This window comes from Sordaria macrospora, chromosome 3 (assembly GCF_033870435.1).
Source record: "Sordaria macrospora chromosome 3, complete sequence".
Classification (NCBI taxonomy): domain Eukaryota; kingdom Fungi; phylum Ascomycota; class Sordariomycetes; order Sordariales; family Sordariaceae; genus Sordaria; species Sordaria macrospora.
In genome coordinates this window covers 652,795-678,538 of record NC_089373.1, presented here as the reverse complement: position 1 = coordinate 678,538, position 25,744 = coordinate 652,795, and the positions used below count along the sequence as shown (strand labels likewise).

General features: G+C 52.3%; 7 protein-coding genes and 1 non-coding gene across 8 annotated transcripts; 5 read left to right on the top strand and 3 right to left on the bottom strand.

Annotated features, from left to right (window-relative positions):
- Window positions 1-4,211: 4,211 nt before the first annotated feature.
- Window positions 4,212-6,946, top strand: SMAC4_01665 (uncharacterized protein). Its single transcript, XM_003348593.2, has 2 exons — window positions 4,212-4,996; window positions 5,273-6,946. The coding sequence occupies exons 1-2, from the start codon at window positions 4,516-4,518 to the stop codon at window positions 6,757-6,759; spliced, it is 1,968 nt and encodes a 655-aa protein (XP_003348641.2). The 5' UTR covers window positions 4,212-4,515; the 3' UTR covers window positions 6,760-6,946.
- A 2,285-nt stretch (window positions 6,947-9,231) lies between these two features.
- SMAC4_01664 (uncharacterized protein) lies at window positions 9,232-9,661 on the top strand (the record flags this gene model as incomplete). Its single annotated transcript, XM_003348592.2, has 1 exon — window positions 9,232-9,661. Exon 1 carries the CDS (start codon window positions 9,302-9,304, stop codon window positions 9,659-9,661), a length of 360 nt encoding a protein of 119 aa, XP_003348640.1. The 5' UTR covers window positions 9,232-9,301.
- Window positions 9,662-12,432: 2,771 nt separating this feature from the next.
- Window positions 12,433-14,235, top strand: SMAC4_01663 (uncharacterized protein). Its single transcript, XM_003348591.2, has 2 exons — window positions 12,433-13,011; window positions 13,077-14,235. The coding sequence occupies exons 1-2, from the start codon at window positions 12,708-12,710 to the stop codon at window positions 13,622-13,624; spliced, it is 852 nt and encodes a 283-aa protein (XP_003348639.1). The 5' UTR covers window positions 12,433-12,707; the 3' UTR covers window positions 13,625-14,235.
- Window positions 14,236-16,555: 2,320 nt separating this feature from the next.
- Window positions 16,556-16,629, bottom strand: SMAC4_13452. Its single transcript has one exon. It is a non-coding gene; the product is annotated as a tRNA-Val (tRNA).
- A 190-nt stretch (window positions 16,630-16,819) lies between these two features.
- On the bottom strand, window positions 16,820-19,238 carry SMAC4_01662 (uncharacterized protein). The gene is made up of 3 exons (XM_003348590.2): window positions 18,462-19,238; window positions 18,188-18,396; window positions 16,820-18,111 (listed from the first exon to the last, which is right to left on the bottom strand). The coding sequence occupies exons 1-3, from the start codon at window positions 19,008-19,010 to the stop codon at window positions 17,133-17,135; spliced, it is 1,737 nt and encodes a 578-aa protein (XP_003348638.2). The 5' UTR covers window positions 19,011-19,238; the 3' UTR covers window positions 16,820-17,132.
- A 205-nt stretch (window positions 19,239-19,443) lies between these two features.
- On the top strand, window positions 19,444-21,368 carry SMAC4_01661 (uncharacterized protein). The gene is made up of 3 exons (XM_066089627.1): window positions 19,444-19,897; window positions 19,998-20,259; window positions 20,336-21,368. Exons 1-3 carry the CDS (start codon window positions 19,885-19,887, stop codon window positions 21,198-21,200), a joined length of 1,140 nt encoding a protein of 379 aa, XP_065946389.1. The 5' UTR covers window positions 19,444-19,884; the 3' UTR covers window positions 21,201-21,368.
- Window positions 21,369-22,216: 848 nt separating this feature from the next.
- On the top strand, window positions 22,217-23,844 carry SMAC4_01660 (uncharacterized protein). The gene is made up of 4 exons (XM_003348588.2): window positions 22,217-22,572; window positions 22,646-22,843; window positions 22,902-23,046; window positions 23,299-23,844. The coding sequence occupies exons 1-4, from the start codon at window positions 22,421-22,423 to the stop codon at window positions 23,566-23,568; spliced, it is 765 nt and encodes a 254-aa protein (XP_003348636.1). The 5' UTR covers window positions 22,217-22,420; the 3' UTR covers window positions 23,569-23,844.
- A 574-nt stretch (window positions 23,845-24,418) lies between these two features.
- SMAC4_01658 (uncharacterized protein) lies at window positions 24,419-25,560 on the bottom strand (the record flags this gene model as incomplete). The annotated part of the gene is made up of 2 exons (XM_003348586.1): window positions 24,419-24,779; window positions 25,016-25,560. 2 exons carry the CDS (start codon window positions 25,558-25,560, stop codon window positions 24,419-24,421), a joined length of 906 nt encoding a protein of 301 aa, XP_003348634.1.
- Window positions 25,561-25,744: the final 184 nt, after the last annotated feature.

The following is a 25,744-nucleotide window of genomic DNA, read 5'->3' as shown; positions in this document are numbered from 1 at the left end:
CACTAACAATGGCTGACAGCGCGGAGCTCGAATCATGAAATTCTACCGGGCATACAGGCATGGTGTATCTGCTGTTAGGCACAAACAGTTGCTCCCAAAACACATGCCAGGTGGCTCGGCATATCTGCTAGAGGTACAACGAGTGTGACCCATCCGTGTCCTGGCTATAGGCACTCATGAGCTTCTGGCCTATCTGGGACAGAGAAGCTGCTTCCCGGTTGGTTCCCGGAGGTTCCCGGGCACCTTCAACACAACGGTACGAGCAGGTACAAAGCCGTCACGGCCGGTACAACACTACGCTTTGATGGTGTCAAGTCCCTCGGCACCAGTTGGGCCCCAAGATGGATTGGGAAACAGACAGTTTACCCAATGATTGTTTAAAGTCTGGTTACAGCAGAATGTGACAAGTCTGGCTAACACGGAGAGCTCATGATGCTGAGAAAGCTTTCCATTACTTGACACCCAAACAAAAGGTAAGATTACGAGCCGTGTTCTTGGTGTCAGACGGCATATTATGGCCCCTAACTGTTGAGTGTCTAGGCAGTCTGTCCGCGATCAGTCTCCTGAGGGTGTTTGAGGATTGTTTGATCAGATCTCAGGGCGTCGTCTTCCCAAGATGTACAATCACACTCCAGGGTAGGCCACCTACCTGTGATGCTTGCACCATATGCTTTCTTAGCACATCTACTGCCGGTCTCTCAGTTGTTCTATGTTTCCAGCCTGGCACTTAGCTCACGATGTAGATCATAAAGCCACATGGTTCTGGGAGCAGTCGGGAAGCACATCGGTTCAACAGGTCCTTTGCGCGTGGTCAATAGGGGTAATCGAGCCCAACCCCCAGCAAAGGTCAACAAGCGAGTTGGCTTTGCAATCCTCGACAATTCATATCCATGACCCTGTTATCCGGTCAGTGCGGCCAACAAGAACATCATTGGACTTTGCGTCCAGCATGGCCGGAATCTCCTGCGAATGGCCATCAACGGGTTGCTGATACCATGGGTATCTGATATTCCAGCCCCACAGCAAACGTGTCGAGAAAGGCAGACGTACGAAAACTCAAACAGGCTTCGGAGCTTACATACGATCCGTTCACTACACCCTTACCATACTTGATAGCTTCGGTTGCCCGCCTACTCGAAGGGACCATAGATTGTCCAATCAACAAACAAAAAAAGGGCGCAGGTGTAACCATGCCGCCTCTCCATAGAAGTGTCTGCCATTTCCCACCCCAACTCGACTCCGACGTCTGGACAGACACATCCCGACGCTTGGTACGTGCCTTCATATCGACATCTCCGTCATGGTCCTTTCAATCGGGCAATCACCGGTCATTCTTTTCAGCGACTGACTGGATACGGCAGTAAGGCGTTGAAGCATGGAGCTGTCTGCATTTTCGTCCCGGGCCCTTCTCCTCCCTTCGCGCAATTTGGACCGTGGACTGGCAAGAATAAGGAGCTTCGTACGAGACCACCGTTCTGGGAGCGGTCACCACATACCCGAACTTGCGCAAGTCGCTGCAGACGGGTTTCCTCAGTCCACGACCGCTACAACTACCGAGCCAGGGGCTAGTTATCTGTGGTGCTTGGACGCTCCTTGAGGGCACTTCGGGCTAATTTGAGTTTGCCAGAGGTTGCTCAAACATCGTCTTGGTCTCCGAATCTAGGTTTGTTTTTGCTACGACTTCCAAATTCGATCGCTAACCCCTTCCGAATCCGGCCCTTTAGACTTTTTTGTTTTTTGTTCAACTATGCCACGACAGACAGGACCGCATTGTTTTGCCACCGAATGCCCCCGCCGAGACGAACCATAGATTGCACCGCCGCAAGCGTCATGCCGTGACCGAGGTGGGCTCTCTCTCGATCTAGCCCAAGGTGGATAAGGAGGCTATCACAAGAAAGAGCTTGGCAAGGCAGGCTTCCTTGAGGAGCGAAATACCGTCGTCCCCCATGATGATCTCAGACCGGCTGGGTGCCTACGTGGCGCATACTCCGAAGCGGGTGGAAGTCGCGAGTTGATTTCATGGGCCTGTGATGAAAATCCATGAGCCTCCGGCCTCTGCGTTTCTTGCTTTTGTCTCGAAACCGCATCCGCATTTGTCTGTCCCACAAGCATGTCACTACACGCCTCATATCTCGGCCCGTCAGCTATGTCGCTCAAGACGGTAGATCATGGTTACTCGATGGTATTCCCCACTTGACCCGTGGTAATGTGTGTGACAGGCTTTCAGTTCGAACTTTACGCTTGACACATTAATCGGACGATGATCTGCTTGTCTCATGGGAGGCCGTGGCCTGCTGTCAGGGAACTGCTAGTCTCACCAACATGGTCTAGGGTGTAACACGGCGCCGATGTGTCTCCGATTATGGCAGAAGCAGTCTTGTGTGGACGCGCTGGGGGGGTGGTTGAATGGCTATCTGGGATTGCGCAGGGGCTGGGGCGTCAGTTGGTTGATTGTTGTCCACCGTGGATTCGGGGTGAGACAAGATTCAGAAACCACCCTGACTTGTCCATCATCAAATGAAGCAGCAATCTAGCGTTGCCCAGTCTGGCTCGGAAGCCTCGGAGTCCGTAAGTCACCACCAAGTCGAAGGGACAAACAGGCGTTGGTGATGGTTGATAACGTCAGAAAAAGGCAGGTGAGCAAAAGCTGCAATCAGCATACGGGTATGCCTCCAAAGTCCAGACCATCTTTGCCTCCTAGTGCATGGATTGTGGAACACTATCAGGTAACCAGGTCTTTCGTGATGGCTGGTACCTGCACGGAAAGCTTGGATGCCTGCCATGCAAGAGATATCTTGATTGAGGCAGCTTACTCACGATTTCCGTTGGAGCGACACCTCCTGATGCCTCGAAACTCGCCAAACATGGCACCACGACGAGCACGGAAGATGGGCAAGCCTTCACACCCGATTCGTAAAGGATGCTCCAAGGAGGGAAGACCTTTTAGCTTGAAAACTAAGAATAGCACCGACATGAAGACGGATGATGAGAGGGGGGGATAGGCGCCTCGTTCTTGATGCATGCGAGGTCCGGACACGAGATCACGCTCCGATCAGGGCGCGAACATGCCGGGGCTCTCATAGGCGCTTCGCCGTCATCACCCACCTGGTCGGTCTTCCAATATGAAGATGCAGAATGTTGTTTGAATCAGCAAGTGCAGGAAAACATCCGGGATCATCTCCATTGCTGGCTATGTCGTCGGATCCGGGATGGAGGCCTTCGGTCACGAATAGTATAATCAGGGGTCTTGCAAGCTGACGACTGAGCTGGCATGCGTCGTTCAGTTCGCTTCACATGATTGGCAATCCCGAGATATTTTGGGGGGGCTTCCTTCTCATCGGACTGTTGTCTATGTGAAGCAATAGTCGCGGACAAATATTCGGCGCAAGAGAACCCTAAAATCAGCCCAGATCAAGCCACCCATCTTGAGGCTTATCGAAGGAAGGCTTCCGGAAGCCAAGCTAATCCCCATTTGCGGAGGGCTGCGCAAATGGTAGACGAGAGTTTTCCGAAGATAATGAGGGATATCAAGGGTCTTTAAGGGCAACCGATGCGATGCGCCAACATTACTCGAATGGATTTTGAATGGTCCTTTCCCTTCTCTTCCTGCTTTCTGGTTTCCATGGACGGTTTAGCTTCTCCAGTTAGTTTCCGGATTGTTCTCCGGTCTTTTCTGCAAGCTGTAAGGTTACGAGACACTTCAAACCAAGCTAGTCGTCCACGGGGTTTGTTTTGTGCGAGGGTGGCTTCTAGAAGGGCAGGAGGTGAAGCCACCAAAGAAACGAAAGCTGGAGAAATGTGGAAGTCATCAAAACATGCACCCCCGACCTCTGTACACTGATGATGGCGGTGCCAGGGCCCGCGACAGCCCGGAATGGGGGAACCACACAGGGCAGGCAATGGCCAACGGTTTTCAAGGTGGGCTTCCAGCACGGGCCCCAGCACACCCCATGCAGGTGGCCCATGTCCGGAAGCATGACCTGCATTTGGGGACCTGGTTTGGGAGCGCCCGGACCCGTTCAGGGCCTTTTTTTTCGCCCGGGATTCAGCAGTTTCGACCACTCAGAGGCATCGCAGCTGGAGGCGCGAGAAGTCTTGGCCTCCGTGTTTGCCTGCCTGCCTGCCTGCCCGTGCCGTTCCTCACCTTGAATGTTCCTTTTTCTTTTTTTTCTTTCTAGACCTACTCCTTCCCGATGATTAGGTATCATCAAGCGCATCCTCTGACTTTGCCCTGAGTGGTTGGATGACGTACCCAAGCTGATCCATTCAAAATACCTTGCATGCGATGGGAAGTTGCCATCCACCACTGCACACGATACAGTCATTTGCACCATTGCCATCCACGACGTGATCCATAACCGCGCCTGCAGGGCCCCATATCGTCGTTGCCCGCCTGGAGGACAGCGCGCAATTGGTCAGCTTTGTTGGAGGCAGGCGGCGACGACGACTCATCGGTCTGGTCTGGTCTGCGAGCCTCCTCTCTGCTTACAACGGCATCTCTTTCTTTCTTTGTTTATGCAATCAACATCCAACCCCAAGGTACCCGCCTCTATTCGAGTACGTACGTGTGAAATTATACCTCAGCACAGTTACACGACAATAACAGCAGCAATAACAGCAACAACATCAAGCTTGACATTTTCCAGGTACCAAGTCACCTCACGGCAGGCAAATATCACAAAGGCCAGTCGTAGCTTGACAGACTGTTTAGTGTCCTTGACATCGGGCCTCCAGAGTACGCATTTAATTTGCCCTGGAGGAGAAGCTACGCATTGCAGGAAACTACAGCCTTACCCACACATCTGTCCCCGAGTAGAGGTACTAGTCATTTCAAGATTCGTTTCTTGGGTTTTCGAAGCACAAGAAGAGACGACCAACCACTTGCAAGGTTACCTAATGCCGAAGAAGAGACTCCAGTTCAAACAATATTCCAAACCGCAGTCGACTGCTCCAGCTTCGTTGAGCTCCACCGCTGCGGGCGCCGGCAGCCACAATGGTGCGTTACCTGAACTTGCTACACCACCACCCTCTCTTGTGTAGCCCGTCAATCCCATCCCTCGTCTCATTCTCCCATCATCCCTTTCTTTGCCTTACCCTGTCTGGCTGTCTAATCCGGTGAATGGGCGGGTGCATGACCCGCAAAGCCATCGTGTTCCTCGAGCCTCGCCCGGTCGTCCTTGGCAGAGACTGTTCATACACCGGTGATGGATGCCAAGAAGGGCGAGCATAGTCTATCTAGCATTACTTGTTGTGCTAACACGCTGGACTATAGGTGAATCAGAAAGTCGTGGTGTCAACCAGCTGCTCGCTGAAATGCGCCGTTTGGGTGTGAACAGTAATAGCAATGCTCAAGGTGCATTAGATGTTCGGCCCACGGTGCCACCGGTCATCCGGGACATTTTCCAGCTACCCGAGACACCGGCGCCTAGGCCGCGTCCGGGTCGGGGCCGGGGTGGACCCCGTGTGGATGCCTCCGGTAGAAGGCTGCCTCCCGGTCCGGCCCCGCCCCAGAGCTGGCTGAATCGGCCGGCACACGGAATGATTTCCACAGTGCCTCATCAGTCTGGCTCAGAAGGACGCCGCCTTGACCGGCATATGTTGCCTGAGTTGAACCTTCCGGCCAGAGGTAGTCTAGTCGACTTGACCCTCCGGCAGTTCGCACGCAGCTGGGATTTCCAAAGAGAGTACTGTCACTACCATCTCTACCATCTACCCACACACCTCCGCGAAGCACTAGTGGCCTATCTCAGCATATGGAGGGACCCCGGCCACGTCACCCTCGCAGACCTCAAAGCCATTCTCCTCCCTCCACAAAAGCAAGAAGACGACGATGACGAAGACGCCGAGCTGCTAGAAGAGGACTATCTAGATCCCAGCATCGCCAATAAAGACTTTCACCACCTCGACCTCTCTCATTCCATCGGCACCTCCCTCTCCCTCCACGAGCTCACCAACTTGCTCTTCCCTCCCAAACCCTCCGCCACCAAAACCGTTACCGCCGTGTCTCTGAAAACCGTCGAACCAAAAGAATCCTGGGAAGATTCGGCCGACGAAGACGACCAATTCCAACCCGAAGCCACCCAAATCCCTCGCCCTCTCCTACCCAACCTAACACACCTCTCGCTCTCACTCCCTCCTAACCCTCTCTCGTCTTCTACCTTCACCACCCCGGGTACATCAGGTAACCACCCCTTACCCTCCTGGCGTCACCTCCTCGCTTTCGCCGCCCACCACCCCACCCTCACCCATTTATCGCTAGCCAATTGGCCCGAACCCTCTCTCACCCCCAACGCCAAATACACATCCTTCGTCACCGCCCAGGGGAGAAGGGTGCAATACGGCGGTACGGGCCCCTACAGCCACTCGCTAGATAATGACTGGTCAGAGGCCATCCTAGTATTAAGGAGGCTGAGCAGAGCTTGGTACAGACTGGAGTGGTTAGACCTAAGAGGGTGTGGGGGGTGGTGGGAGGCTTTATGGGCGGTGACTAGGGGCCCAGGCGGGGATTTGGATCAGGATGGTATGGAACCTGGCGGGATGGCAAGGGGAGGAGGAGGAGGAGACATCAGAGAAGGCGATAGAGTAGACTGGAGGGTGGATTGGGGCAAGGTGGATACTGTTGTCTTTGGAATTGAAGAAGAAAGGGGCAAGTTTTTGGGTGGAAATGAGGAGGAGGTGGTAGCGGAGAAGGGGAAGAGGTTGGAGAGACATGTTAGAGGCGTGAGGCAGGGCAGGGGGAGGTGGTTTACTGTTTGTTGATTGAGGAGAATTCGGGGGTTGATAAGGGGGCGATCTGCTCGTGAAAATAAAGCGGACAGGGACAGTCCAATAGGTCTTTATATTAGCTACGAAAGGCTGTTTGCTAAATTATTAAAGGCATTACAAAACATGGAAATTACATTGAACAGTCCTCTTGGGATCCTCCCATTCAATGAATGCCTAGGGGTGGGGTTTGAGACATAATGAAGACGCCTGGATGTGTATTGTATGTCCTGACCGTGGCATGTTCCGTTTCATTTTACAACCTTTCGGGGAGGTCTGGCTTGTCTGGTTAATACTAGCCTTCACCCCGGCTCGGATCACCAACTGAATTGGAACTGTTGGTTGATTGAATGTCTTTCAAAGGAGGCTTACGTGGTTGTGACTACCTAGCCTTTTTCCGTGTTCAAGAATATTGATACATAAGTAGAAGCGAGTCCACTCCTCCCGCAACGCTGGCAACGCTCGAGTCCTTTTTTTATTTTTTTTGTGTCTTCTCGAGAGAAACTTCATTGTCGGTCTCAGTTTGTTTCCTTCCCTGACTCTTCATGTTCTTGAATTTCCCCGTCATCATCATCATCATCATCATCATCATCGTAACTAACGAAGGTGATGGGTCATAAAATAAAAAAAAATTAAAAAAAAAAAGATTTTAAATTAAAAATTTATATTTATTTGGCGGAGAAGAGAACATTACCTAGGTACTTGCCTGAAGAAGCGGATAATTGGTCAGATCGCATTCTTTGTTTTCGTCTTCTTTTTTTTTTTGGCAATGATACTCTACCTAGAGTCTAGAATACACTAACTTCCAGTGTATGCTGAATGGTACACTACATAGGTAGTATCCACGGTAGACCACGCACGGTAGACAAGGCTGTCCCGCTGCCAACCAAGCGAGCCAAGCAACCAAGGTAGTCACGGTAGTGTAGTAGAACGACTACACTCATTGAGTCTAGTGTACCGTTCGCAAAGACTCGCTACTCGCTCGGGTGGTCGGATTGGACTCATTCCCCTCGTTTTTACGGCCAATCACTAAGGTATCTGCTTAGTAAAAGCGAAAGGACTTGTCAATGCTAAACAACGCCTCAACTAGGCATGTACACTATGTTTGTACGCAGTACGCAGTAGTGCATGCAAGCTCATTGCAGCATACCATTCAAGAACTAACTAACTAACTAACTAACTGAACTGACTGAACTGACAGGCCAAAACAGGCAGCCAGTCAAGCCGAGGCAGCGTAGGGGATGAATCCGAGCTTGAATGAGACTCAAACAGCGGTACACTAGACCAGTTCTGCCCAGCCGCGATGATACGTAAGGCTGTCGGACATGTCCAGTCACGACCCCTGGCTGACTGGCTCGCTGGATGATCATGAGCCGATGAGGCGATGAGGCTCCATTGGATCCTTACATACGACTTGCTGTAGCTTCGAGGCGAAGAACAACTCGGCTGCACTACATATACTGTATGGATAAAGCGTCACATTAATATCGGACTCGGACTCAGCCTTGTCAAGTTGTTAGTATAGGACAGTTCGGACTCAGCCTTGGCAGCAGCATCGGACCCAAACAGCTATGGTAATTGCTCGCAACATGGCATTGGACTTGCACCTGGACCGAGGTCTGAACCAATGTTGCATACGGGCTAAGCCGTATTCAAGTCGAATCAACTTGGTCCCCCAGGTGGTGTAAGAAATACCGAGTGCAAGTTACCGCTTACTACTGGCTTGACTTGCTTTCCACGAAAAGTCATCACAACGACGAGATAAATGATGGATTTGGTCGGAAATGAGGTTTTGCCTAGAGTCTTAAGTCATAACACCGATAATGAGTTCAGGCCTTTTAGAGTAGAGCTGGAGGGCGTGTTATGGGTTGACAAGTGGTAGGTCTCTACAAGCCAGCAGTAAGCGTTAACCTGCACTCGGTATTTCTTACACCACCTGTCCCCTAGATTTGATCTGACTTCGCTTAACTTGACTTGTGTGCAAAAGTACTAGACTTCAACTCTGAACCCCTGCCCTACTTCCCGCGGTTTCTGTCCAAGTGTCAATGGTACTACGCACTACTGCCGTGCGTATCATTTGTTGTTGTTGTTGTTATTGTATGGAGAAGGAGGAGGCGCGGACTCGAAGATTAACGCATCCTTCCTCGCTCTCAGAATAGGTTTACTATGGAGAGTATTGGCATTAGGTAAGGTAGAAGGTAGAAATGCATCTGATTAGGTAGATGCATAGTATAGTGTTGCGTTGCGTCCTGGACAATGCATTGGTAGCGTCTAAGAACCTAGGCTCCTAGGGTTCTACTGTTACTGTAGTGGTGAAGCTCGCATTCCATTCGGACTTCAACGCCATCATGAAGAGTCGGATAGATGAAGAAGTTGTTCAAGTAAGGTTAACTTCACCGTCACCAACTGGGTATAAAGAGGGACTTCCCGCTGTTCTTTCTGGTTATTCATCTCATCTCATCAGCACACAAGCAACAAACACAACAGCTACAGCCATTCACCCACCTTAACACTTCTTGATCTTTCTTCCCATTTCACCATGAAGACCCAATCCGTCCTCTTCGCCCTCGGCAGCATGCTCCTTGCCGTCCAGGACGTCTCCGCCACCTGCTACGGCTCCGGCGACAAGTGGCCCAACAAGGAACAAGCCCGGCGATTCGTCATTGACGCTTGCAACAACAACGGCGGAATGTTCACCGGCACCTACTGGAAGGGGCAAACCAAGGCCATGTGCCCCAAATCCAACGGGATGGGTCTGCTCTTCGAGGTCCAGAACCTCACCCCCAACGAGGGCAACTCCGATCTCAACAACAACGAATGCACCATCCGCTTGGAAAACGAGATCAATGGCTGTGATAGGGGCGGCCAGTCGACTGTCAGCGGTTGGCGCTTCCGGTAAGTAAACTTGAATAATTAAGCCGGAGTCTTTTTGTGTCATGACAACGGAAGGAGTCGTTTTAATGATGGCTTGGCTGACCCATATATGCTTTTTTTTTTTTTTTAGCGCCGACCCTGGTGCCTGCTAAGTTCACCTGTTGATGGACGAGAACGTTGGCGGTATGTGGCTGGGGTTGGCTGGTAGTCCAGGGGCAAGCTTATGGGCACCGTTTCAACAACGCTGAACATATGATAGTTGGGGGGAGGGTGTCTTCTGGGCTGTTAGTCGAACTTGGTTCTGAGCGTTCGTTCCTGGTTGGTGTGCGGGAGGGTTTTCAGTTCTGATCATTTTGTCCCACCAGTTATTCGTGTTTCTGTATATGCAGTGCCTCAATAGATGCTCTTACTACCTCGCCCATTAGTAGTCATGATAAGTGCTCCCACGAGGCAGCAGGAAGTCGGATTACTCATGGTATTCATTGTTGGAACTGGTGAATAAGAAGTTAGGGTAGCTTGATGTACTTCTTTCCTATCAGTGAAAGTATGGTGTTGCTGAGTGATTCCTTGGTTGTGTTGAGGGCGTAGGTGAGTGTGGTGTTGCAGAAACGAACGAGCTCCATGGGATTGTGGCGTGTGAAAGCTATGGGTTTGTTTATCCCAGCAATGGGAATGCGAGGTACCGAGTGCGGGCCTTTATCGGCTCCGGCTTTCTGACGACGGGATACTTTCAGTTATTTGCTCAACCTCCGCTTTTGGTGACGTCGTTCCGGACTGTGAAAACCACAGGTATGTCAATGATTACGTGGAATAATAGATGGAGGAAATGCTGGCTGATCCCCGGGTTTCAGAGCGGTTACCAGATTCCAGAATTAGGGTTCGGCAACAACAGTCGACGGCATGATGAATGACTTGTGGTTCGAAGCTGGGAAGTGGAAGCCAGTCCTTGGTGAACCTGTTGGCTGATTCCTAGGTATTGAAGACCATCATCCAACGAGCAGTCGGCATGTCATGACAAGCGCGGGGCATCCCGGTCACCGGCGCTTGTTTTGGGCGTTGGTTAGGGAAGGCGTTGGCTGTGGTTGCTCGTTGGTCGTTGGTGAATGGTGACTGAAGCATTCAACGTGTGGCTGGAATAGCCGAGGGAGCTCTTTGTGGCAAAAAGTTGCACCCCGCGCTTTCATGGGACTTCGGGTGAAAAGGAAAAGAAAGAAAGAAAGGAAGATCCTTGTCAGCGCCGAAATGCAGGAAGCACAGGCCATGGGGGATCTTTTCTGAAACGGGTGGAAAAAAGCGGAAAGAGTGGCCAATCAGAATGCGGTGCCTGAGCTCACGATTGTTGGTCGCGACCCTGACGAGCCTGAGAAAGAGAAAGAGGAAAAAAGACCAGACCCCAAGCAACAATTTCCAAGAAACCAATGGGCACTCTATGCGCCGCAACCCTCATTCCAGTTCAAACACTGCACTGCAACTGAAAGAAACAGTTACCAACCAAGTGGGAGAGGGGGGATACTCTTTCTGGTACTTTCGCAATGTTGACATCGACTTCCTTTCATTCCTTGTTCCCGGAAAACAAAAGCAAACAATGGCAGCGGCGACATTCCACCTCATGATGATCGCTCCTCAATGACATTTGACAATGGAGCACGGCGGGAGCAACCGACGAGGATATGCACTGTCAATCACTGACCGTCAATTTGGACATCATGGTGCTCTCCGTGTCATCCGGTGTCAACTAATCTACACCGTGGCCAACGCCCGTGAATCCGGAACATAATTGAAGAGAGGACGAAGGCAGAAATGTAAAAGAGTCCATCACGGAACAGGTTAACACGGCCGATAATGCTCGGGAGCATGAAGACAAATTTCAGACGGCGTCGCGCTATTTGCCAGAGCTGTGCCAGACTGGCCCAGCGTCCCGCCCGCCGGATGCTTCATTTGCGCAATGCGACGATCTGGCTTGGTCGAGTCTAGCAACCACAGCCGGCCCTTCTTGGCCCCCGCCCGGTTATTTGCTCTTTGATGGTGAAGTGACCTGATCCATCATCACTTCCAAGTGGAAGAAGGTCCAGGTCAGGGGCAGTAGAGTCAAGGGAGGGAGGAGGAGGTGATGATAAAATAAGGGCTCATCGGCATGCGCAAATAAGGCGCATTCAGAGTTCTGACCTCGATGAGATTTGACAAGCAAGCGTCATGCACCCGGAATTGAAGTAAGTGCACAAACGCCACGTGAAGCAAGCACATGTCTGCAGATTGAGATGAGGGAAAGAGAAAGAAAGAAAAAAGTCCATGATGCGGGGCGGCTGCGAGGGTTGCTTGGGTTTGCTGCTCGGTTGCTGTTTGGTCCAAAGGGAGGCTCGAGATGCTTTGAAGGGCTGCTTCCTGCCAGGAACAACGCACACCCAGACGCAGGTACCGTTCAGTGGGCGACGCGACGATTGGGTAACGACTGGAAAGAGGTGCCGAACGCAGGGAACCCCGTCACTTCTGGGCGCCCAATCTTAAGATTAAGGAGATTGGATGCTTGTGCACCTCAAGCGGCCAAGTATCCTCACCGCAAGTTGCTGGTGTAGGGGTACCTCTGGGCGCTTGCCAGGGTAACAAAGCAGGTAGCAGCCAAAGAGGGCCCAGTCGTTTCCCCCAAAGTGGCTCCTTCCCCCCTCCCCCCAGGTTTCCAGCGGTCGCCAGCTTCCCTTTCCAGGCGGTCCCAGGCTTGCGCAGGCTCCCCCCAGGCCCGCCGTCGGTACGCTTGACTCCTCTTTGTTGGTGCGTGGATTCATATTTGATTCCCCATCCACTCTCTCTCCATCACACTCCTTTTTGTTTCTCCTCTTCTTTTTCGCCTTAACCTCTGATTCAATTTCGCCTTCATCTTGTTCTCGTTTGAAGAACCTGCCGCTCCCTACATACATACAAACAAACAAAGAGTCTCGCTACTCTACGACATTCGTTTCTCAGCATCACCTACGTGACAGCACTATTAACGACGCACGCGTCCTAAATATCTAATCGACTCCTCCGACCGACCGTCTTTACTCGATCGCGAAATTCATCAACACAAATCAGCCAAAATGCTTGTCAAGTCCTTCACTGCTCTGGCGGCTCTCGCCCTCGCCGCTCAGGCCGTCGCCGAGCCCATCATCCGCACCCCGTACAGGGCCAACAAGGTTCACAAGACCTCGGTCCGTCAGCTGTTCGGCGTCGTCCGCCGCCAGGACAACCCCGGATACCAGCCCGAGCAGACCGTCTGCGGTTCCGGCAACACCTGCTCCGAGGCTTGCGGTGCTGGTTTCGAGACTTGCGCCTCCAAGGACGACTCTGTCCACTGCTACAACCCCGCCGCCGCTCAGATCTGCTGCCCTAATGCTTCTGGAAGTAAGTTGCCCCGACATGTTGACAGGCGATCGCGAGAGACCATGATGTTGACTAGGCTTTTTCAGGCTCGTGCGATGCTGGCTACTACTGCGCTGCCGATAATGAGAAGGAGACCTGGTGCTGCCCCGAAGGCATGGGCCTTGAGGAGTGCGCCGCCGCCTACGGTGTCGAATCCGGCCTTGTCTCCCAGACCGCCGAGGCCATCTCTTCTACCTCCACCTCTACCAGTACCAGCTCGACCTCCTCGGTTGCCACCTCCACCTCCTCGGTCGCCACCTCCACCTCGACTTCCAGCACTGTCGTGAGCACCACTACTACCAGCAGCGTCGTTGTTACCACGACCAGCACCTCCTCGTCCGTCATTCCTCTCTCGACTCTCTCAGTCGCTCTGAACACCACCTCGTCTGCTGCCGCCATCACCATCCCCGTTGTGTCCTCTTCCTCTATCGTCCTCATCCCCACTGGCGGCGCACCTTCTGGTGCTAACAGCACTTCCGTCGTGGTTGTTTCTCCCCAGCCCACGCAGTCGGAGATTGCCACTGGCGCTGGCAGCGTTGCCAAGCCCGCCGGTGCCTTCCTCCTGGTTGCTGCCGGTCTCGCCGCCCTTCTCTAAACCCCTCGCTGTGGAATCAAGCCTTTGGACTACTTGAAAGGGCTTCACCGGATATCTACCGGTAGCTCAAAGGCACTATTGCTTTACTACGAGATATGAGACACGACAGACCGAAATCGCCATGGTGGCTCCCTCAAATTTTTTTTTGTGTGCAAAGTTGGGATGCTTGTTAGACTCTGGACATAACTCTGTTTCTCCACGTTACGTTACTGAGCGCAGGATTTACATTGGACGCTCGGGGCGAATAGGCACTGGTTACTTTTTCTGATGTGCTCCTTTTTTTTCGGGGGGTTTGGGGTGTTGTAGGCGAAAAGGAGTGGGAAGGCAGTATAGTATGGCGGCTTTGTCCGTTTGCGTTGATAAGAAAGACGGACCACATACACATGCATTCACGGTATCTCTCTGTATGCATGCTTCTGGTGAAAAGGAGATATACCGCCAGGGCTTGACCCTCGAGGCGTTTTGAGTGATTTACTTTGTTTGTCTTTTCTGCGTTCGAAAGGCACCATAATATTCTTGTTCCTAATTTTCCCTTGAGTCAATAACATGTCAACTTTTTGCGCAACACTGTGAAACTTTCCCTATAGGGGACTTCCATTGATATCTTGCTGTCGTTCAACAGGCGCCTGTGATCTTGTGTTCTTATCGATGACAGGCAGAAACACATCTACGGACGCGTGGTTCCCCTTCCAATGTTTTGTCTCACCGACACGCGAGTGACACTGGCGTGTTGCTTGTATTCCCCAGGTCAGCCAGCACTCGGTTTGCAATTTCAAGACTTGGATTTGGTGCTGACTTGGCAAGTGAATTTCAAGTTTGTTCTCCGCCCATTACCTATTCACAGATTACAAATTTGCTAGCCGACAGCCTGGTTCAACCAGCGCACCGATCCAAAGCTTACAACAGAGGCTTACGATGAAGACTCATGACAAAGATCTCCAGTCACTGGTCATCTTCGACAACAAGTGAAAAATCTGTATCACTTGAACTAGACCGCATTCGCCTATTTCTCGGGTTTGTACATGTCGATGAGACAAGAGTGGACAAAGAAGTTCGTTAGTCTCGTTGGTCGTGGTAACACTGCATGGGAACAAGACAGGGAACGTAAAGAAAGGAGGGAAGGGGAGGGGGGGTGGAGGAATGGCAAAGAAGACAGGGAAGATGCGGAAGCAAAAGGGTTTGGGGACGAGGATCAGATGGAGACGGGAAAAAAAAGAAGAAGAAAAAATAGAGAGAGAGAACAAGCAAGAGGCACAAGCAAGAGGCACAAGCAAGAGGCACAAGCATGACGGACATGATGGAGGATGTCACTCGGGAGGACTCAGGAGGACTCTGCTGGATGGGTGCTGGAGGACGGTTGCTGGAGGGTTGCTGGGGGGTTGCTGACAATGGCTTTGAAGTCACTAGAAACTAGAAGATCAATAATAGCGCGGAAGTGGGATAGGGACTTGGGGACTTGGGGACCCCGGCGGCACCCGCTCAGACACAGAAGCGAAGCGTATACCCGATAAAATACACACGAGCATGACGAGCTCACGGACACGGCTCAAGATCCGAAGGCGGGTGTCCCGTGGACATTCAGGATGGATGGCTTCAAGTCTTGTAAGCCTGAGGCTGACATTGTTCTTGGTCATGGATGGTGGATGGTGGGATATTATCGACTCGGGCAGAGGGAAGAAAATATGAAGAGGGAGGATGCGGAAAGAGGTGTAGTGGATAACTGCTTTAGTGGTTGCTTGAGTGGGAAATTCGCCGAGGGGAATCGATGAGGGTTTGCAACGGGCAGGATGCTGACTGCTGGCTGCTGGCTGCTGGCTGCTGGAGAGGTGGAGAGTGGGTTGGTGAGTTTTCCGGTATGGACAACGGTACTTTAAGATACCTGGCGAGATCTAGAGAGTTAATGTCTGGATTTCGGAGTGGAAAAGCATGTAAAGATGGTGAAGGATGCCCTGAAGAGAAAGAGTGGTGGTGGTGGTGGAGTGTCCCTAGCTAACCTCTTCCGCTTTCCGGGCTCTCTGCATCCTCTCCTCTCTCTGCCCACCATCATAACCCGGAGCCTGAGTACCTTTTATCTCGGCGAATCTCGCGGCTTGCTGGTCTTACCATCCACTCATCACACACCCATCCTCCTCCTGCAGTGCGAGGAGGCTGTAGTAAGTAACCAGATGGATATGTCAGTGAATACATACTGGAAGTAAACTGCGAGCTGTTTGTTGTTGTGTGGCTTCAGATCAGAGACATGCCTCCAGCCGTCTCCTGCCGCCTCCTGCCGTCATGGTCCTCACTAGACTGCTAGTTTGATGTTGTACACCGGGAGCGTACATGGGGGAAACAGGGGAGGCGCTGGTTGGATGGTTTCGAAGTGTTCGATGACTTTTACTGGGGCGTTTCGTCGTCGGAGGCGTGTTGTAGTCGGTCCGGGGGGCTTTTGGGGGCTGCCATTTTCTGGAAGGGAGGCGTGATGATGGCCTGGGTTTTGTTTTCGTTTCTTTTTCGCATGGTTGTTGAGAACTGGAGATGGGGGGCTTGGATGAGGGTGTGATGGTTGGAGTGGTCACTGGGTGAAACTGACTGCAATTGTTCAGTATTTTCAGGAGGAAACTGGTACTTGGAAAGAAAATTGGTCTAGGTACTTCTGGGTATCTTTTTCATGACTTTCGACAGTATTTGATGGATGATGGTGGTTTGGAGAAGGACATGCATCAACTCAATATAGGAAACAAATATCAAAAGCAACACTTCCGTGATGCACACCGAAAAAACGAAACTGGATGGGAACAGGAGTTAGAGAGAGAGAAAAACAAGTGGGGAAAAAGTGGAAAGAGGGAGGGAGATAAGGATTAAGCTGTCAAATAAAAAAGGAAACTACAGCGAAGGTGATGCCTGAAAGGGAGATGCATCTGCAAAAAATGCAAAAAGATTGTTTGATAATGATCCGACTGAGGCTCGATCTCAGGACCTTCAGTGTGTTAGACTGACGTGATAACCAACTACACCATCGGACCTATCGTTATTGTTAAAGATTTCACCGGGAGTGGAGCTTATAATCGTATTGCTTGTCTCGAGTCAGGATTCTTGTTCTTGGAGCATAACAAATGACTTTTCTGGTAAAACACTTTACCGAACGCTTTTATAGCCTACAAAAGGCATGTTAGATTTTGCTACACATCAGCTACTCGTACTTGAGTGGTTCTATGTGAAATGCGCCATTCAAAGTCAAAGACCGGGAGTGAACATGGTCATCGGGGTGCACATCAAACGAGCCAAAAGCAAACATACTATGCAACTGAAAAATGTCCTGTCCAGAGCTGCTGAGTTAAGTTTTCCCTTCCATCTTGATCATTTTCTAAAAGTCTTTCGCGCGATATATGACATACTTACCTATGTCATCAACATCAACATGCTAATATCCGAATCTATACCAAGGGCCACATGCTGTTGAACCTGCCCACAATGCTGTTAAAAACCCATCATAAACACACTTTAAACCAAACCACCAACACCAAGCCTAATACCTCCAAATAGCATCAGCCATAGCAACCACCTGCGCCATCTCCTTGACATCATGCACCCTCACCACATCTGCTCCACCCTGCACCGCAGCCGCGACCGTCGCCGCCGTGCCCCAAATCCTCTCCTTGGGCGTCGGCACCCCCGTCACCTGCCCAATAAAGCTCTTCCTACTCGATCCCACCAGCCACGGCAACCCCTGCAATCCAGGCCACGTCCTCAACTCCTCCAAGTGCCTCAAAACATCGACATTTTGCGGTCCGACCTTCGCAAAGCCCAACCCGGGGTCCAACACGATCCTCCAGCGTCTAATCCCCGCCGCCTCAGCAGCCGCCACCCTCCCCACCAGCTCCCTCGCAATTCCCCCGATCAACCCGCCTTCGGACTCAGGGTACTCGTTGAGGGAAGACATATTCGCCGGCGTCCCGCGCATGTGCATCAAACAAATGGTGCTTCCCAGCCTGGCAACAGTAGGCAACATATCCGGATCCATGCTGCCGCCCGAAACATCATTAACGATATCCGCACCGGCCGCCACCGCCGCCTCCGCCACGGAAGCGCGGTACGTGTCGACGCTGATCAGCACGTCGCGACTGCTGAACTTTTCGCGGATCATCCTGATGGCGGGCACGACGCGGCCGATCTCTTCGGAGGAGGAAACTTGGGGGGTGCGAGGGGCGGTGGACTGCCCGCCTACGTCGATCATGGTGGCGCCGGCGTCGAGGAAGGATTGGATGGTGGATTCGAGGGTTGAGGAGCCGTGCATGCCGCCGTCGGAAAAGGAGTCGGGGGTCATGTTGAGGATGGCCATTATGTGTGTCTTGCGAGAGGGGTTGAGGGCTTGGATGGGCGGGTGGCCGTGGGAGGAGAGCGGGGTCATGGTGGTGATGGGAGTTGGGGAAGGGGGGAGGGCGTCGAGGAGGTCACGGGTGAGGGTCCAGGGACGGGTGTGGTCGAGGGGTTTGTCGGGGATGAGTCTTTTGTGAGGTGTTAGTCTGGGACATATGGGAAAAATGGTGGGGAAGAGGTGAGGAGAGTGAAGTGAAGGCTTACTCTGCTAAGGGCCGGAGGACGAATTCGCGCTCGGGAATGCCAATGTGAGGGATCTTGAGACGTTCATGGTCGAACGCAAGGTTTTCGTAGAGAAGAATGTCGAGGTCAATGTTACGGGGACCCTTGTCAATAATCTTCTTGCGACCAAGGGAGTTTTCAATATCTTGAAGTGCGTCTAGAAGCTCAAGGGGTTCTAGAGTGGTTTCAACCTGAGAGTGAAGGTTCAGTATTGATATCACAGGTTTTTGATGAGGACAGTGGAAATGGCACCGACCTCGCATGCTCCATTGACAAATCTATCTTGGTCTAAGATGTACATGGGCTCCGTCTCCCACAGACAGCTGGTCCGCTTAACCTTGATACCGCGGGCATCCATCTCCTTGCAAGCCTTTTCGACCCATCCTATCCTGTCGCCGAGGTTGCTGCCCAGGGCGATGTAAGCAGTGCGCACCGTGGGAGCGGCGGGCTTGGAAGACGCCGGGAGGTCAATTGAGTCCGTCATTTTGCCTTTGGGAGGCATTGTGTACTTTTTGAAAGGCAATGCTGAGAAGTGAGTTGATACTGAGTGAAAAGTCCGTTCCGATTTCGGATTAGCGATTGGGAGTTGTGGTGTGCGTGTTGATGATGTTGATGATGTTGTGATTATTAGTTGTGCTCGACTGGAGAGCAATCGGGTTGTCAGAAGCCTGTGCTGACAGGTCAATGGCCAGGTCGCAGAGGAGACGGTTGGGAATCGCTTCATGGTAGGGCTGAAGAATGACTCCAATCTTTGATAATTTGTGTGGGCCTTTCGTTTGAAGATTGCAGATTTGGGTGGGTGCATTGACGCACGCGATGGCGTCAAGCGGGGAGAGGGTTAGGGTTTATGGATGAGGTTCTGCCGTGGACGATCTCTCGATTGGAGTTTGTTGCGGTTATGGTCGCCGCATCTTCGCTCCGAGGTTCGTCGTCAACCAACGTCTTTTTAAACGATGCTGCATCGGGGAAGGTTCCACAACATTTGTTCGAGAAATCTGGGGTCGAACTTTCTCCGAAGGCCCTGACCAGGTTCCCTTTTTCAATTCAATTGCGGGAACGGGGAAGATGAGGGGACAGATGACGATGTTATGGGGACGGAGGCTACAATTTAATGTCCAACTAACATGCTTCACCTGGGACAAGCACGTCTTGCCTGATGCCGGTTGATGCCATTGTCGAGTGCGCATATCGGTATTACAGTATAGATTGCATTAGTATCTACGTATACTATGTACATACCCGTCCATCCATCATCTTGGAGTGTTTTGAACATCACTTAAGAGATCCGAGCCATTGTCATATCGGCATCCCAATTGACTGTACAGGAAAACGGTAGACGGTGCCTCGGTACAGGTCGCACACCTCCGCACGACGGCCCCGCTGTCACCGCACCCCAGACGCTGTAATAGTGCCTGGAAACGGACTAGCGCTCCCCATGACAGGGAACCTCGGCACATGTCTGGCCAACGACGCCTCCTCGCAACGTCGCCCCAGGTCGACATTCAAGATCCCCGGATTTCCTTCCACCTGACCTCCTCTTCCGACTCCCATTCAAAACATCACCAGTCCGCCCTTTGTCTTCTCGAGTCTTTTTGCTCTTTCCCTTGCGTCTTCATCTTTTTCTTCTTGCAAGTGATACCACTGTTTTTTAGTTGTTAGCACACACCACATCCTTCAAAATGGCCTCTCCTCGTAAGTCGCATCTGTCCATCGACATCTCCGTCTCCAAGGCGCATCACGGGCGCAATGACAACTGAGAGCACAGAGACTAACAACAATGCCACGACAACAGAGCAGATCCGCACTCCCATCACCGATCTTTTCAAGATCAACCACCCCATCTTCTTGGCTGGTATGAACGTCGCCGCCGGCCCCAAGCTGGCTGCTGCTGTTACCAACGCCGGTGGTCTCGGTGTCCTCGGTGGCATCAACTACACTCCCGACATGCTTCGCGACCAGATCGAGGAGCTCAAGTCCCATCTTACCGACAAGAACGCTCCCTTCGGTGTCGATCTCCTCCTTCCCCAGGTCGGTGGTAACGCCCGCAAGACCAAGTAAGTTCCTTTCTGAACCACTTCTACAGTCGCATTTCTTGGCGAACAACAGCTAACCAGGGTTCCCCGCGCGCAGCTACGATTACACCAAGGGCAAGCTCAACGAGCTCGTCGACATCATCATCGAGTCCGGTGCCAAGCTCTTCGTCTCCGCCGTCGGTGTTCCCCCCAAGCACGTCGTCGACAAGCTCCACGCCAACGGCATCGTCTACATGAACATGATCGGCCACCCCAAGCACGTCAAGAAGTGCCTCGACCTCGGTGTCGATATCATCTGCGCTCAGGGTGGTGAGGGTGGTGGTCACACCGGTGACATCGCCACCACTATTCTCATCCCCGCCGTCGTTGAGGCCTGCAAGGGTGCCATCTCTCCCCTCACCAAGAAGGAGGTTCTCGTTGTCGCTGCCGGTGGTATCCACAGCGGTCCCCTTCTCGCCTCCGCCCTCATGATGGGCGCTTCCGCCGTCTGGGTTGGTACCCGCTTCGTCCTCTCCGAGGAGGCCGGTGCCTCCGAGGCCCACAAGGAGGCTGTCCGCACTGCCGGCTTCTCCGACACCATCCGCACCCTCATCTTCACCGGCCGCCCCCTCCGTGTCCGCAAGAACCCCTACATTGAGAACTGGGAGACGGAGCGCGCTCAGGAGATCAAGGAGCTCACCTCCAAGGGCAAGCTCCCCTACGAGTCCGATATCGACAAGCTCATGTCCGGCGCTGCCGAGATCCCCAAGGCTATGAAGGATGCCTACAAGGCCGACAACGGCAGCGACGAGGTCGATGTTGATGACCTCCTCGACCACTTCCAGCCCTTCCTCATGGGCCAGTGCGCCTCCGTGTGCAACGAGAAGAAGAACGCCAAGGCGATCGTTGACGAGTTCGTCAACGACGCTGTTGCCGTTATCCGCAAGGGCAACTCCCTCATCACCGTCTCTTCCAAGCTCTAAAAATGTTATCGCATGTGGCGTGTTTTTTTCTGATTTAGGGGTTCTCTAGAGGTGCCTGATTTGTTGGCTAGCATATACCACTCTCGCATACCCTACCTGTATGTATTGATAGCTTTGGCGCTTCTTTTTTTGTTTTTGGTTATGAAGACAATGACATGACATTTGGACCACTTTCCGTTCCGCATTTGCTTCAAGGTGCTTTTACATGCGATTCAATGCAGGCCCAGAGGCATGAAGCCGCTCTCGCGCCGCAGCCGCGTGTGTAGTTTTCTCCGATGACGACCCGTCCCGATCGCCCGCACTTGGTTTCGGACTTATCAAGCTAGAAACGACCCGGTTGTTGACATCTCTTAGCTTCGCATATCGCCAAAAAGCCTCGTGGGGATTCAAGCATGGGGGTTGAAGATGTCTAGGATCCGGCTTGCTGCGTTTGCTGCGTTGTCTCTTCACTTTTGGAGTCGTTGGTGATTTGATCTGCAAGACCGCCTACTGATCCCCAGCTAATATCCACTTGATCTACTTGCACCTTGTCGTCGTGCATACCCAAACCTACCAAAGTGGATTTATCTGACTCCATTCCCAACTACTAGCTTCCTGCGAGCTCTTTGAGGTTCCCCTCACTCAATTGCGACCCAAACCCAAACGACTTGTCCTACGATAGCGGCGGTTTTGGCGGCGGTGATAAGAAAGCCCAAGAGACAGGTGAGTTGTGACAATGGAATGAATGGTAACCAGATCGGCCAACCATTAAAAAGTAAACCCGCCAATTTGATTTGATGGTAGCGTGAAACAAGCGCAAATGCAAGATTCGTTGGCTGGTCTCGTTGGTTCTAGTGGTGAATGGTGGCATCGTCAAAAGATTGTGCCCGCCCAACGGCCTTGTGAGGAGAGGGACCTGGCCCCGGCGCGCCGTGTGTGCCATTCAGTGACGTCGGGTCTGTCTATACCGCTTTGGGACATGGCGTGCCTGCGGCCCGTCTCCATACTTTATCTCCTCGTCACTTACTACTCCGATTCCCCCGCCCGGCTTCTTCAAAGAAGAATAAGACGGAATCATCTCATCTTTCATCTTCAATTTGAAGTGGTTTCCTCTACTCTCTTTTGTGTTGTTCAAGCTTGACTGCTGTCGTCACATTCGTCATTTCTCTTCGGCTCGTCGGATATCGGATTGCACCACCATATCCACCCTCTCCACCACATCACACAATCTCACAACCACCATGCCAAGACTAGAAGACACTCAGGTCTACGACCGCGACGAGGAAGAAGATGACCTCCTCAACCGTAACCGGCGGAGGGTAGTGCGTCTCTGGGAAGACTTTATCGATTTCGCATTTCAGGGAAATGTGCTCGAGATCGCTTTTGGTTTGATGTGAGCACAGCCCTTTCTCCTAGCAACTCCTGTCAAAAGCGAGAATGGAAGCTGATATGTGACAAACAAACAGCCTAGCAACAATGTTCACAGCCCTCGTCACCTCTTTTGTTTCCGACATTGTCCTCCCGCCCATCTCGGTGCTTCTCCCACTGAACAAGAACTTGGAAGAAAAGTTCGCGGTGCTCCGGTCCGGAGCTAATCATCCTGAGGAAGGATATAACACCCTGAAACAGGCGCAGGCGGATGGTGCTGTTGTTATGGCTTATGGGTATGTCACCCCATCGCTTCTAAGTTATTTGGAAGGGAGAGATACTGACAGAAGGTAGTTTCTTCATGAACCGCCTCCTCAACTTCATGGGCGTTGGCTTCTCGCTTTACAGCATCGCTTCCATCTACCAGTTCATGTCGAAGGACCCCATCATCAAGAAGACTATTCGGTGTCAGTATTGTTGCAAGTTTGTGAATATTAACGTGAGTCTCCCATTTTCCGTCCTTCTTCACCCCTACTTTACCATTCATTACCTTCCATCCCCTTACATACCTTCCCTTCTCTTCCCTTACATCTCCCATCTTCCCTTAGCTCCGATATCGGCCCTCTACATCTTTTCCCCCTACCCTTTATTCTCCCCTCAACCTCCTTTCTCTTCCCCTTCGCCCTTTCCTCCTCTTTACCCCCTCCCCATTACCTACCCAACTACCAAACACAACTAACCGGGTGTATAGTCAATCCGCTGCATAAACTGTACCTCCTGGCTCGACGGCCGCGAAGACATCCTCCTTCACCAATACCACCAACAGCACCAACAACAACAGCACCAGCAACAAATCCCCACCCCCTCTCTTCCTCCCAACAACGGTACCCAGGGAGCACCACCCCCGGCGCCCCAGGAGCTACAGGAGGCCCCACAGGCACCACCACTCCCGGCGGAGGAGCAGGTCCCTCGCAATCGCAATAGGGACGGTGGCGTCCGGATCGAGCAGATTCCAGCATGAACTACGATGACATGACGGCGAATAGCAATTTCAACGATAATGGCGATGGACCGGGCGGGGGAGGTGATGGTGGTGATAATGGGAATGGGGATAATACCACGGCTGCTGCGGGTGCGGGGACTGGAGGAGGAGAAGGAGGAGGAGGAGTAACTGCTGCTGGCTTTGGAATGGGGGCTGCCTCCATGCCTGCGTCTGTGTCTGCGTCTACGTCCATGTCATTTGGGGCTTCGGGATCTATAAGTCGATTCGGATCTTTTGGAGGAGGGGCTGGGGGTGCTGGGGTTGGGGTTGGGGGTGGGTCAAGGTTTGGATCACTTGGGGGTGGAGGGTCTTATGGGGCTGGGGCTGGGGGTGGAGGAGCTGGATCTAGGTTCGGATCGTATGGTGGTGGAGCTGGGGCTGGGGGAGCTGGAGGAGGTAGATTTGGGTCATTTGGGGCTGGGGCTGGAGGAGGTTCTTTTGGGGGAGGATCATTTGGTGGTGGTGGGGGAGGGGGTGGTGGGGGAGGGGGTGGTAGGGGAGATCGAGGATGATGTTCATGATCATGATGAGAATGTTGTGATTTGTAGTGCTTTTGCGTTGTTGTTTAGATGGTGCGTGGAATATGATACCCTTGCAGTTTATCACTGTCCACTGTCCACTGCCCGCGCTTCGTTGTCTACTGTCAATTGGCATTTTCACGCCCTATTCACCTGCTTTTGACCTTCATTATATCATCTCCTCAGTCTTCACCCCTTTCATTACCGCTTCCAACCCTATGAAATTCCAACGCCTTTCCTAGCGCCTCCTCCATCCACGGATATGCATCATCCACTCCCCATACTTCCACACCTCACGCCCACGCCCACAACTACAAGACCACACCCAAAACCCCAACCAAGCCCCCCACCACCACAGCCATCAACACCGCCCCAACATCCCCTCCCAGTCCCATCCCCATCCCCATCCCTCTTCCAGGAGGATCCAGCCGACCAGCCGCACCACCCTCCTTTGTCTCCGCCGTCTCTATCGGTCCCACCCACACCCCCGACGTGACCGTCACAGGGGTGGTATTTGCCAAGCTAGCGCTGATGCTCGTCACCCTCGTCGAGACTTTGGTCGTTGGAGCGCCGGTGGGGCCCCAGATGGAGGTGCAGACGCCTATGTCGTCTTTGCCGTTTTTCAATTCGCCGGGGGAGAGAGGGTGGATGCAGTGGCATTCTTTTGTGTGCCTGTTTGGGGGAAGGAAAGGGGGGAAAGGGGATGTTAGTGAGTGGTCTGAATGGGGGTCGGGGTTGGACCTGAAGCTAAAGGGGGCAGGAGAGGGGCGAGAAAGAGAGAGAGGAAAGAAGGAAGGAGGAAAGGGGGGAAGGGGGGAAGTGGGAGGGGAAGGAAATCGAGTGAAGAATAAGGTGGGAAAAGGAAAATGGTTATGAAAATAGGGAGGAGAGAAGGAAGAAATACGTACATATCGCTATCAATCGCATACATAAAACCGTACCCGTAATACGTCGGCCCCGTCTTCACAGTTATCCCGCCATAAAAGAACGACCCGCACTCCTTGAGGACGGCCTTCTTGGGCTCGATGCAGTTTACTATGTAAGCAGATACATCAGAGTACTGGACGTCAGAGCTCACATAGGCGAGTGAGGCGCCCCAGTGGATGTCCTTGTCCTTGGCGTCTTTGGTTACGATAGGGAAATGCAGTGGCATGACTGTTGGCCTCGTGGAGAGGTTGATGGTGGTAAGACTGAGTGCCGTCCCGAAGCCGTCGAGGAAGGGGGTCTCGGTACTATTAGTGGCGGTGTTGATGAGGGCGGCGGTTATGCCACCGCCAGGAGCGAGTTTCTCGAGGCCACCAGTTATTCCGACTGGGAACTCCTTCTCCCAGAGGACAGAAAAGGGAAAGGTTGTGAGACTGGTTGTACCTAGTAAAATCGTGGTGCATGTGTAGTATGGCGAGGTGAGAGTGCAATATTGACGCAATGACCTGTTTGTTACATGCTTGTCCATTAGTATCGTGTCGGCAGCAGTTTTGATCCTGCAGAATCAATGGGCCAGGAGCAACAACAACAACAACAACAACAACAACAACAACAACAACAACAACAACAACAACAACAACAACAACAACAACAACAACAACAACAACAACAACAACAACAACAACAACAACAACAACAACAACAACAACAAC

Coding starts and splice junctions, on each gene's coding strand:
- SMAC4_01662 (XM_003348590.2), bottom strand. CDS start 19,010: ATGCACCCACCCAAATCTGCAATCTTCAAACGAAAGGCCCACACAAAT. Junction 18,397..18,461: donor TTGTCAATGGAGCATGCGAG/GTCGGTGCCATT, acceptor CTTCACTCTCAG/GTTGAAACCACTCTAGAACC. Junction 18,112..18,187: donor GTCCTCCGGCCCTTAGCAGA/GTAAGCCTTCAC, acceptor ACCTCACAAAAG/ACTCATCCCCGACAAACCCC.
- SMAC4_01661 (XM_066089627.1), top strand. Junction 20,260..20,335: donor GGTAACGCCCGCAAGACCAA/GTAAGTTCCTTT, acceptor CCCCGCGCGCAG/CTACGATTACACCAAGGGCA.
- SMAC4_01663 (XM_003348591.2), top strand. CDS start 12,708: ATGCTTGTCAAGTCCTTCACTGCTCTGGCGGCTCTCGCCCTCGCCGCT. Junction 13,012..13,076: donor CTGCCCTAATGCTTCTGGAA/GTAAGTTGCCCC, acceptor AGGCTTTTTCAG/GCTCGTGCGATGCTGGCTAC.
- SMAC4_01665 (XM_003348593.2), top strand. CDS start 4,516: ATGCAATCAACATCCAACCCCAAGGTACCCGCCTCTATTCGAGTACGT. Junction 4,997..5,272: donor GGGCGCCGGCAGCCACAATG/GTGCGTTACCTG, acceptor GCTGGACTATAG/GTGAATCAGAAAGTCGTGGT.
- SMAC4_01660 (XM_003348588.2), top strand. CDS start 22,421: ATGCCAAGACTAGAAGACACTCAGGTCTACGACCGCGACGAGGAAGAA. Junction 22,573..22,645: donor GAGATCGCTTTTGGTTTGAT/GTGAGCACAGCC, acceptor ACAAACAAACAG/CCTAGCAACAATGTTCACAG. Junction 22,844..22,901: donor GCTGTTGTTATGGCTTATGG/GTATGTCACCCC, acceptor GACAGAAGGTAG/TTTCTTCATGAACCGCCTCC.